The following is a 12,910-nucleotide window of genomic DNA, read 5'->3' on the forward strand; positions in this document are numbered from 1 at the left end:
AAATCACCTTGGATCGAAGAGGTAGTGTCCCAAACAAGAATTGTTAAGGAAAAGCCCTGAAGAGGTTTTTTTACTTAAAGCTCAGTACTGTGAATCTCCAAAAGAATTAGATTAGATTACTTACAGTGTGGAAACAGGCCCTTCGGCCCAACAAGTCCACGCCGACCTGCCGAAGCGCAACCCACCCATTCCCCTACATCTATCCCTTCACCTAACACTACGGGCAATTTAGCATGGCCAATTCACCTAACCTGCACATCTTTTGGAGTGTGGGAGGAAACAGGAGCAAACCCACGCAGAGACGGGGAGAATGTGCAAACTCCACACAGAGAGTCGCCTGAGGTGGGAATTGAACCCGGGTCTCTGGCGCTGTGAGGTAGCAGTGCTAACCACTGTGCCACCGTGCCACCCACTAGTTTAGAATTAAAAATCGGGAGTGTCTCAAACAGGTATTAGTTACATGGTATAATATATGAGTAGTTGATTGGCAACTGTATTAGGGTGTGTTTTGGGTATGAGACAAAAGCTGCATTTTTTTACATTTATAATAGTGTTTTGTGATCAATGGGATTATACCTTCATTATGTATTTTAAATCTTTGAGTTTAAAACCAGACAATTTGGATTATTCTATTTTGTTTTTGTTCTTATTGTAAAGTAAAGCTTCTGCATTGTGTGCAGCATGAGACCTTTCTTTAATTCACTCTTGGGAATGAGGGTATCGCTGGCTAGGTCGGCATTTATTGCCCATCCCAGAGAGCAGTTAAGAGTCAACCACATTGCTGTGGGTCTAGAGTCACACATAGGCCAGACCAGGTAAGGATGGCAGTTTTATCCCTAAAGGACAGTAGTGAAACGGATGGGTTTTTCCGACAATTGACTTATGGTCATCATTAGACTCTTGATTCCGGATTTCTCTTGCATTTAAATTCCGCCATCTGCCATGGTAGGATTCAAACACAGGACCTTAGAGCATTGCCTGGGTCTCTGGGTGAACAGCCCAGCAATAATACCACAAGTCCAGCACCTCCCCATGTTGCTAAAACCACAACAAATCAAAATGCGATCTATCAAGCCAGGGTCCTTTCTGGAATCTGAATTATCTGGTAATGAAATCAGCTGGGATTGTAACCTTGAAATGGACACACATAACCGACACAATGCTGCTAATATTCAGAGAGATCATGCAGACAATTCCTGTGGATAAATCTGAAGACAGAACTTGAAGCAGAGTTGTGGATTATTTGGCTGTATCTAACCTGAATTAGGGACACTTGACTCCAAGTGAATGGAAATTATGACATTAAACATCATGGTCCTTACGTCTCCTTCCAAAATGGAGCACTTCATCTGTAAGCGGGGTGTCATGTAGCCCTGGGAGCTACTGCTCTGGGAAGGAACCAGTAGCTCAAAAGTCATTGAGAAGCTGTGATATGCTGGTTTGTAGCGATCATGGTCCTTGCACGGACAATCTGAGGCAAAGTGAACAAATCATTAGTGCACAAATACTTGAGGACCCTCAATTACCAGCATCTGTTTTGCATGGAGAGGAGAGTCTTTTCAATCCTCGCAGGAAAAAAGATATTTGATAGCCATCCCATTTGCAATCACTTGGAGATTTAGCATTGTCATTTTTTTTCCATTTTGTATTGAATCTATAGGCAGCCCGTGAAGGAAACATTCAAGGACCACAGATCTCAGCACCAAATGGAGCAGCGTGTGGTGATGGGAATAACAAATCAGAAGATTACAACGAGTAAGTCACTACCTTTTTTAGCTAGGAAAAAGTGAGTACTGCAGATGCTGGAGATCAGAGTCAAGAGTGGGGTGCTGGAAAAGCGCAGGAGAATTTACATTTCAGGCATAAGCCCATCAACAGTATTCATTATTTCCTGATGAAGGGCTTATAACCGAAACGTCAATTCTGCTGCTCCTGGGATGCTACCTGACCTGCTGTGTTTTTCCAGCACCACAATCTTGACTACCACCTGTTTCACCTAGACAATTAAGAAGCAACAAAGAACAGAATTTGATGACTTACATCCAGAGATAAAGGCAGGTCTTGTCCGTTAAACTATCATGATTAGTCATGGGGTCATTCAACAGAGAAGGAGACCATTCAGCTCATTCTGTCTTTAAAGCACCTTAGGTAGAGCTGTTCAATAGACAATAGACAATAGATGCAGGAGTAGGCCATTCTGCCCTTCGAGCCTGCACCGCCATTCAATATGATCATGGCTGATCATTCCTAATTAGTATCCTGTTCCAGCCTTATCTCCATACCCCTTGACTCCACTATCTTTAAGAGCTCTATCCAATTCTTTCTTAAAAGAATCCAGAGACTGTGCCTCCACTGCCCTCTGGGGCAGAGCATTCCACACAGCCACCACTCTCTGTGTGAAGTAGTTTCTCCTCATCTCTGTCCTAAATGGTCTACCCCGTATTTTTAAGTTGTGTCCTCTGGTTCGGCACTCCCCCATCAACGGAAATATGTTCCCTCCTGCCAGAGTGTCCAATCCTTTCATAAGCCTATACGTTTCAATCAGATCCCCTCTCAGTCTTCTAAACTCAAGGGTATACAAGCCCAGTCGCTTCAGTCTTTCCGTGTAAGGCAATCCTGCCATTCCAGGAATTGACCTCGTGAACCTACGCTGCACTCCCTCAATAGCCAGAATAGAATGCCATTCCCCTGCTCTTTCCCTAGTGCCCTGTACATGGTCTTCCTCCCAAGTGTATTCAACTCTCTTTTGAAAGTTATGATTGAAACTGTTTTCATCAGCCAATCCATTTGAAGATCATTGTGTTTAAAAAGGCAGTTCCTTCTGCTACCCCTGTTTTTTGACTCTGTATCCTCTATTACTGACCCTGGTTTTTGACACTGTATCCTCTATTACTGACCCTGGTTTTTGACACTATCCTCTGTTACTGACCCTGGTTTTTGACACTATCCTCTATTACCAACCCTGGTTTTTGACACCGTATCCTCTATTACTGACCCTGGTTTTTGACACCGTATCCTCTGTTACTGACCCTGGTTTTTGACACTATCCTCTGTTACTGACCCTGGCTTTTGGCACTATCCTCTGTTACTGACCCTGGTTTTTAACACTATATGCTCTGTAACTGACCCTGTTTTTTGACATTGTATCCTCTGTTACTGACCCTGGTTTTTGATACTGTATCCTCTGTTACTGACCCTGGCTTTTGACACTATCCTCTGTTACAGACACTGGTTTTTGACACTATCCTCTGTTACAGACACTGGTTTTTGACACTGGGTGGTACCAGGGGACTGGAGAGTAGCGAATGTTGTGCCCCTGTTCAAAAAAGGGAATAGGGATAACCCCGGGAATTACAGGCCAGTTAGTCTTACTTCTGTGGTAGGAAAAGTAATGGAAAGGGTACTGAGGGATAGGATTTACGAGTATCTGGAACGGCACTGCTTGATTAGGGACAGCCAGCACGGATTTGTGAAGGGTAGGTCTTGCCTTACAAGTCTTATTGAATTCTTCGAGGAGGTGACCAAGCATGTGGATGAGGGTAGAGCAGTGGATGTAGTGTACATGGATTTTAGTAAGGCATTTGATAAGGTTCCCCATGGTAGGCTTATGCGGAAAGTCAGGAGGCATGGGATAGAGGGAAATTTGGCCAATTGGATAGAAAACTGGCTAACCGGTCGAAGTCAGAGAGTGGTGGTAGATGGTAAATATTCAGCATGGAGTCCAGTTACAAGTGGAGTTCCGCAGGGATCAGTTCTGGGCCCTCTGCTGTTTGTAATTTTTATTAATGACTTAGATGAGGGAGTCGAAGGGTGGGTCAGTAAATTTGCAGATGATACAAAGATAGGTGGAGTTGTGGACAGTGAGGAGGGCTGTTGTCGGCTGCAGAGGGACTTAGATATGATGCAGAGCTGGGCTGAGGAGTGGCAGATGGAGTTCAACCCTGCCAAGTGTGAAGTTGTCCATTTTGGAAGAACAAATAAGAATGCGGAATACAGGGTTAATGGTAGGGTTCTTGGTCAGGTGGAGGAACAGAGGGATCTTGGGGTCTATGTACATAGATCTTTGAAGGTTGCCACTCAGGTGGATAGAGTTTGTAAGAAGGCCTATGGAGTATTATCGTTCATTAGCAGAGGGATTGAATTCAAGAGTCGTGAGGTGATGTTGCAGCTGTACAGGACTTTGGTTAGGCCACATTTGGAGTACTGTGTGCAGTTCTGGTCGCCTCACTTTAGGAAAGATGTGGAAGCTTTGGAGAGGGTGCAGAGAAGATTTACCAGGATGTTGCCTGGAATGGAGAGTAGGTCATACGAGGATAGGTTGAGAGTTCTCGGCCTTTTCTCGTTGGAACGGCGAAGGATGAGGGGTGACTTGATAGAGGTTTATAAGATGATCAGAGGAATAGATAGAGTAGACAGTCAGAAACTTTTTCCCCGGGTACAACAGAGTGTTACAAGGGGACATAAATTTAAGGTGAAGGGTGGAAGGTATAGGGGAGATGTCAGGGGTGGGTTCTTCACCCAGAGAGTGGTGGGGGCATGGAATGCGCTGCCCGTGGGAGTGGTAGAGTCAGATTCATTGGCGACCTTTAAGCGGCATTTGGATAGGTACATGGATGGGTGCTTAATCTAGGATAGAAGTTCGGCACAACATCGTGGGCCGAAGGGCCTGTTCTGTGCTGTATTGTTCTATGTTCTATGGTTTTTGACACTATCCTTTGTTACTGACCCAGGTTTTTGACACTGTATCCTCTGTTACTGACCCTGGTTTTTGATACTGTATCCTCTGTTACTGACCCTGGTTTTTGACACTATCCTCTGTTACAGACACTGGTTTTTGACACTATCCTCTGTTACTAACCCTGGTTTTTGACACTGTGTCCTCTGTTAATGACCCTGGTTTTTGACACTATCCTCTGTTACAGACACTGGTTTTTGACACTATCCTCTGTTACTAACCCTGGTTTTTGACACTGTGTCCTCTGTTAATGACACTGGTTTTTGACACTATCCTCTGTTACTGACACTGATTTTTAACATGGTGTGCTCTGTTACTAACCCTGGTTTTTAACACTACTTGCTCTGTTACTGACCCTGGTTTTTGACACTATCCTATGTTACTGACCCTGGTTTTTGACACTATCCTCTGTTACTGACCCAGGTTTTTGACACCGTATCCTCTGTTACTGACCCTGGTTTTTGACACTATCCTGTTACTGACCCTGGTTTTTGACACTGTATCCTCTGTTACTGACCCTGGTTTTTGACACTATCCTTTGTTACTGACCCAGGTTTTTGACACTGTATCCTCTGTTACTGACCCTGGCTTTTGACACTGCATTCTGTTACTGACCCTGATTTTTGACATTAACCTATTTTACTGACCCTGGTTTTTGACACTGCATCCTTTGTTACTTACACTGGCTTTTGACATGGTGTGCTCTGTTACTGACCCTGGTTTTTGACACTGTATCCTCTGTTACTGACCCTGGTTTTTGACACTATCCTCTGTTACTGACCCTGGTTTTTGACAGAGATAATAGCAGGTATTGTCCTTTAAACTATTATTATTAGTCATGGGGTCATTCAACAGAGGAGACCATTCAGCTCATTCTGTTTTTAAAGCACCTTGGATCGAGCTGTTCACATGATGCTATTCCCCTGCTCTTTCCCTACTGCCCTGTACATGGTCTTCCTCCCAAGTGTATTACTGACCCTGGTTTTTGACACTGTATCCTCTGTTACTGTTCCTGGTTTTTGACACTGTATCCTCTGTTACTGACCCTGGTTTTTGACACTATCCTCTGTTACTGACCCTGGTTTTTGACAGAGATAATAGCAGGTATTGTCCTTTAAACCATCATTATTAGTCATGGGGTCATTCAACAGAGAAGGAGACCATTCGGCTCATTCTGTTTTTAAAGTACCTTGTATAGATCTGTTCACATAATGCTATTACCCTACTCTTTCCCTACTGCCCTGTACATGGTCTTCCTCCCAAGTGTATTACTGACACTGGTTTTTAACACACCCCTATGTTACTGCCCCTGGTTTTTAATGCTGTCTCCTTTATTACTGGCCCTGGTTTTTAACACCGTGTGCTCTGTTTCTGCCCCTGGTTTTCAACACTATCCTCTGTACTGACCCTGGTTTTTGACACAGTGTGCTCTGTTACTGATACTGATTTTTGACACTATCGTCTGTTACTGACCCTGATTTTTGACACTGTATCCTTTGTTACTAACCCTGGTTGTTGAAGCTATCCTCTGTTAATGAACCTGTTTATTTAATGTGGGCTCCTCTGTTACTGACCTTGATTTATGACACTGTATCCTTTGTTACTGACCCTGTTTTTTTTAATGCTGTCTCCTCTGCTACTGACCCTGGTTTATGGCATGTATCCTCTGTTACAGACTCTGGTTTTTGACACTGCATCCTCTGTTACTGACCTTGTTTTTTTTAATGCTGTCCCCTCTGTTAATGACCCTGGTTTATGACACCGTATCCTCTGTTACTGACCCTGGTTTTTTAACATTATCCTATGTTACTGAACCTGGTTTTTGACACTATCCTATGTTACTGAACCTGATTTTTGACACTATCCTATGTTACTGAACCTGGTTTTTGACACTATCCTATGTTACTGAACCTGGTTTTTGACACTATCCTATGTTATTAACACTGGTTTTTGACACTGTACCCTCTGTTACTGACCCTGGTTTTTGACACTGTAACCTCTGTTACTGACCCTGGTTTTTGACACTGTATCCTCTGTTACTGACCCTGGTTTTTGACACTGTATCCTCTGTTACTGACCCTGGTTTTTGACACTGTACCCTCTGTTACTGACCCTGGTTTTTGACACTGTAACCTCTGTTACTGACCCTGGTTTTTGACACTGTATACTCTGTTACTGAGTTGAAAGTGTGGTGCTGGAAAAGCGCAGCAGGCCAGGTAGTATCCGAGGAGCAAGATGCTCCTGCTGCTCGGATGCTGCCTGGCCTGCTGCGCTTTTTCAGCACCACACTTTTCAACTCTGGTCTCCAGCATCTGCAGTCCTCACATTCTCCTCTGTTACTGTCCCTGGTTTTTGGCACGGTGTGTTCTGTTACTGACCCTGGCTTTTGGCATGGTGTGCTCTGTTACTGACCCTGGTCTTTGACAGTATCCTCTGTTAATGACCCTGGTATTTGTTGCTGTGCCCTTTGTTACTGACCCTGGTTTTGATTCTGTACCCTCTGTTACTGATCCTGGTATTTAATGTCTTCTTTAGATTGGATTAGATTCCCTACATTATGGAAACAGGTCCTTCAGCCCAACAACTCCACACCAATCCTCCAAAGAGTAACCCCTCCAAACCCATTCCCCTATCCTATATTTACCCCTGACTAATGCAAGTAACACTGTGTACAATTTTTTGCATGGCCAATTCACCTGAGCTGCACATCTTTGGATTGTGGAAGGAAATTGGACCTCCCGGAAGAAACCCACAGAGAGAATGTGCAAACTCCACACAGACATGTCAAAAACCAGGGTCATTAATAGAGGGTACAACAGGCATCATGGTGGCTCAGTGGTTAGCACTGCTGCCTCACAGCACTAGGGCCCTAGGTTTGATTCCCGTCTTGGGTGCTGTGAGGCAGCAGTGCTAACCACTGAGCCACCATGATGCCTGTTATGTCCTCTATTAATGACCCTGGTTTTCGATGCTGTCCCCTCTGTTACTGACACTGGTTTTTGATGCTGTCTCCACGGTTACTGACCCTGGGTTTTGACACTATCCACGGTTACTGACCCTGGTTTTTGATGCTGTCTCCTTTGATTACTGAGTTGACTTTGTGTCCTCCAAATACTGACCCTTCTGCTATTGATAAGACATTTCTCCTCATTTGTACCATCCAAACTATTCACCATTTTAAACCCTGTCTAACTTAACCTGCTGTAATCGGAGAACAGCTCTATTCTGAAGACCCAACATTTTCTGATTGCTGAGACCTAATGGGAGCACAAGATTAGAACTTGTTTGGAAATAGGAAATGAAAGCATCAAAAGATTGTCTTTACTGACTGGGCCTTCTGGGAGGGACTTTCTAACCCCGACTAGGCCTGGCCTGCTCTTGAACCGTCTCCTACCTTGAGTGGTTGATCCCAGGGCCTTCTCCACAACCAAAGGCCAATATTACCAATATCAGAGAAGACATAAAACCAAACTCAGTAAGTTATTGTCCTGCAACCTACCTCTTGGCCAAATGACTGCAATTAAACGTCATGTCAATGAAAATAATTCCCATTTCCTGGAATTCACATGACTCAAAATGTATTGTTTGTTTCATTCATTCATGGATTGTGGGCATTGCTGTTGAGATCAGCATCTCTGATTCCCTTTGAGCAGGTGGGAGTGAGCCACCTCCTTGAACAGCTGCTGTCAATATGTTGTAGGTGCCTCCACAGTTTTGTTGAAGGGGAGTTCCAAGACTTTGACCCAGAGCTGGATTTCTAGTGGTGGGTGAGTTAAATGGGAGCGTGCAGTGGTAGTGCTCCCAGACATCTGCTACCCTTGTCCTTCCAAAGCATAGAGTTGGGGATTTGGAAGGTGCTGAGTAAGGAGCCTTGGTGCATCTTGTCGATGGTGCACACTGATGCCAGTGGAATGTGGTATGTTAAATCACATCACGTCCCTTACTGTTTAATTCTTTACTGTCAAGCAGTTCACTCTGAATTACTCATGGCGTGTTGTGCGGGACTCAATAAAAGGTACTAAGAGCTGTGTCTTGTCTGCAGTTTGTTGCACAGGGTGAGTAAGGAGCTGGCAGAATGGTACTTCCAAGATGGACGAGCAGTGTTGGCTGCGTGTTGCCACCTTGCGGTGAATGACATTGAGGTACTGCATCTCTGTTTAATCACTGACTAGTCCCCACACCCCCAAGTTGATCCAGCCCTGTGCTTGTTACTTCCTTAGCCTTTAGGCTGAAAAACATTTCCGGCTAAAATTGTATTCAAAGAGATTGAATAGAAAAGTACGCTGCATCTTAGCATCTGAGTTAATTGGCAGTGTCCTTCTGGGTGTGTAGCCAAATGACCACTCATTCAATTGTCTTCCCTACTCACTGATCAAGCAGTTGCTAAGTCCTCCAGACACTTTAGTGAGGCTTGATGCATCAGCTTTTGTTTTAGTGTGTGAATGAATGTTGAGGAACCGAGAGTGCACAATTCAATGGTTATATAAGCAAAAGGCTGGCAGGGTTAACTCATCCATCACAAGCAGGTAAGTTGCTGTATACAAATGGAGCGGAATAGAATACAGTGCCAATGGGGGCTCATTGGCACATCATGTCCCTGCCAGATAACTGCAGAAATAATCTGCTCTCATTCGCTTGTCGTTTCTCCGTTGCCCTGGAATTTTAGATTTATCTTCAGATCTGTACCCAATTCCCAATTGAAAAGCCATTATTGAACCTGCCGTCACCACGTTCTCAGGCTCTGTATTCCAAATCTTACCCACTCTCTGCTTAAAAAAATTGTAATTCCTCAACTTACTTCTGATTTTTTTACCAGTCACCTTAAATTGATGGCTGTTCATTCTTTATCCTTCAGGCAATATGTACAGTTTCATGCTGTCTACTGTATCTTGACCTCTCCTGATGTGGAGTGCTTCACTCAAATCTAAACAACCTCAGAAAATACAAAGAGACACCAATGATGTTTCTGTGAAAACCAAAGTAATGTACTTGAGGCTGATTGACATTCTGCAGCAAAAGCATTTGTTCCCGTTCCTGACAAATTTAAATAAATGTTAGGCAATCAGTTCCTGACCATTTTAAAAATTATTAGTTTCAATTGGTTATGCCTCTAGAGGATAATATTTTTAATTATTTAGCTATATGTTGTTCTCATTTACTTTGTATTCAATGCTGTTAATGCATCTGTTTGATAGCTAACACAACTAAACATCGCTGAATTTATTTTCAAAAATAGGTCCAGATAATTTCATACATGCCTTTGTTGTGAATGCAGTATTAGTTTAGCTGAAAAAAGGTGAAGATTTTAAAATGAAATGAATGAAATGTTTTATGTTAGTCGACAAAGATTATTAACACTGTTTAACATGCTTGCATCAAGTTATATTGCGTACTAATGAAAACAGTACAAGGCAAACAGGATCATGTCTAAGCTGCACAATGCCTTGAATGTAATATTGAACACTAATGGTCAGGGGACATTCAAGTGCAGGAAGAGCTTAGTTTTCAAAGATACTGAAGAAAGACTGGAGGAGAATGAGCTTTTCATCCTGAATAAGGGCTATGCACCATTTATTTTATGAAGATAAAAAGGTAGTCATAGGAACATGTGGAAGATCAATTCAGAATTAAATTGATTTGTGAGGAAGCACAGATTCAAACCAGTAAAGTATAACTGTGAGATTAAAGCGAGGACATTTATCTCCACATAGAATATGGAATAAAGGTTTAATTCATAGAATGGTTTAGGGTCGAGGACATGTTGCAGAGAATTTTTTTATGAAGCCAGTATGAGCCACTGTTATTACTTAAGGAGAAATCTGAACATCCAGCTAGTAACATAAATTACTACTGCACAAAGTTTCATGTGTTTGAATCAAAGATGTTTCATCTCATATAGATGGTTAAACAAAGTAAATATTACCAACAACACTATAGCTTATAACGCAATATAACTCATTTATCTTTTGAAACATTGAAGTTTCCTCTACTTTCGGTGACCAATCCAAAGGTCTGCCAAAGTCCTGCAGAGTTCACTTTGATTTCTCTTCAGGTTCCCAGTCTGGCAGTTAGACTATTTACCTCTGTGAAGTTTCCACTGTTTCCTTCAATGGTCTTCTTCCCCGTCTGCTCCTTCAGATTTTTTTTGAAGTCAATGATTCAAACTGACTGGGTTTGACCACAAGGCTTGCTGCATTTCACTGGAGATTTCTCCCTGCAACTACAAGCTAGTCAATTTTGTTCATGGTTCTTTTCCCTTTGTGAATTTCAAGAGGTCTGACCCTTGACCTGAAGGTAATATGAAGGACCGAGGACATATTGATAACATTGGTGGCTTTCAATTTGAACGCAGCTTGCAATGTCGAACTTGGTCCGTGGCAATGAGTTGGAGTTGGCAGTTTGCGTGGGAACAGTGCTGGGGGATAGTGCCATGCCTGTGACAAACTATGTCCTGGAATTATTGGCCCGGAGGTGCATGTCAACAACAACTTGGTGAGTGCAGAGAGATGCTTTAAAATGATGACTCGGCTAAAATTGTATCCCAAGGATCAATGAATCCCAGTGAGATTAATTCATTGCCTATTATTGCGTTGCGCAAGATCATTTAACATATCTTCATAATTCAATCAGACCCCTCTCCAGATTGTCCTTAGTCCTGTAAATGTCTTCAATTCAAGTTTATATCAAATGTCTTTCTGAAAGTTAGAAACGAGGCTGCTTCTGTCTTTCGGGGAGAGCATTCCAAGTTGTAATTAGTCACTGTGTAATAAATGCTGCTTATCTCCCCGTTTAGTTTGGTCAAGGTACATTCAATGGCCATGGAATTCACTGGTTATCGAGATGCCCAGAATGTCTGAATACAGCTGCAGGAACACTGACAGTGTTCTAAATGATGTATTTGCATTTAATTAGCAACAGCATTGTTGTTGTCTACTTATTCCCTCGATTATCATTTCATGGCCTTCCTTTGGACCAACTCATATTTGATCTAACTCCTGAGGCATGAGGCAGGTCTATAATAGTCTGACCTCAATGGGAAATTGAGCAAAGTGAAGCATGTTTCTTTGTAAGTCCATGCGCACTGCTGCGTGCATCATTTTCTCCCCCTCCGTCAAAAAATGGTCAGCAGTTCTAACAGTGCGCAGCCTCTCTGTAATGGAGTGTCACTCTCTGTAACAAGCCTGGTGTGAAACTAAAATTAAACTGTTTAAAATTGATTCTGGAATTAAGAGGCTTGGCTTATAAGGAGACATTGAGTAGACTGGGTCTATACTCATTGAAATGTAGAAGAGTGAGGAGGGATCTTATAGAAACATATCAAATTATGAAGGGAATAGATACGATAGAATCAGGGAGATTGTTTCCACTGGTGGGTGAAATTAAAACTCAGGAGCATATCCTCAAAGAAGGGGGAGCAGATTTAGGATTGAGTTTAGGAGGAACTTATTCACCTTGTTGTGAATCTGTGGAATTCCCTGCCCTGTGAAGCAGTTGAGGCTACCTCATTGAATGCTTTTAAGGTGAAGATAGATAAATGTTTGAACAGTAAAGGGTTATGGTGAGCGGACGGGTAAGTGGAGCTAAGGGCATGAAAAGGTCAACCATGATTTTATTCAATGGCGCAGCAGGCTTGAGGGGCCAGATGGCCTCCTCTTGCTCCTAGTTCTTCTGTTAAACACTGAGTCTTGAGTCTCAGGATGCCCAAATACCACCCACTATGTGCAGTCGAAATTTTGATCCCTGTCATAAACTGTCCAGACTTTGTTATATCCCCAAGCTATAAGTTCATCTGAACTGTTTGGCTGGATCATCCTTCTGTAATCACTGTCGGCATCTTACCATCCTTCAGAACCACAATGATTTTTCACTGCCTTCTGGGATGGGCAATAAGTGATGCCTTAGCCAGCGACACCCACATCTATGAGGTTTTTGTTCAGCATTCTCAAAGATTCCAGAGAAAACTTTAGCGATTTTCTATCATATTCACGTAGTTGCTCTTCCAGCTACAGGTAACAGGAGTAGGAATTATAGATGACATGCCATAGGATTGCCCAGCTCAGCAGGCACCGCCTTAGCTCCAAGCTGGAAGGTTGTAGATTCGAGCCCTACTGTAGATATTTGTATACGTGCTGACACTTCAGTGCATCCTTGAGGAAGTGCTGTATTGTCAGAGGT

General features: G+C 42.9%; 1 protein-coding gene across 3 annotated transcripts in view; it reads left to right on the forward strand.

Moving 5' to 3' along the window:
* wdr17 (WD repeat domain 17) overlaps positions 1–12,910 on the forward strand; it is a 166,405-nt gene that overhangs the window by 120,248 nt on the left and 33,247 nt on the right. For all 3 annotated transcript variants that reach the window (XM_072594584.1, XM_072594585.1, XM_072594583.1), the window contains exons 20-22: positions 1,661–1,755; positions 8,778–8,877; positions 11,088–11,227. In XM_072594584.1, coding sequence (XP_072450685.1) covers positions 1,661–1,755; positions 8,778–8,877; positions 11,088–11,227 — 335 coding nt within the window. The remainder of the gene's footprint in view (positions 1–1,660; positions 1,756–8,777; positions 8,878–11,087; positions 11,228–12,910) is intronic.

Source organism: Chiloscyllium punctatum, chromosome 2 (assembly GCF_047496795.1).
Source record: "Chiloscyllium punctatum isolate Juve2018m chromosome 2, sChiPun1.3, whole genome shotgun sequence".
NCBI classification, from domain to species: Eukaryota; Metazoa; Chordata; class Chondrichthyes; order Orectolobiformes; family Hemiscylliidae; genus Chiloscyllium; species Chiloscyllium punctatum.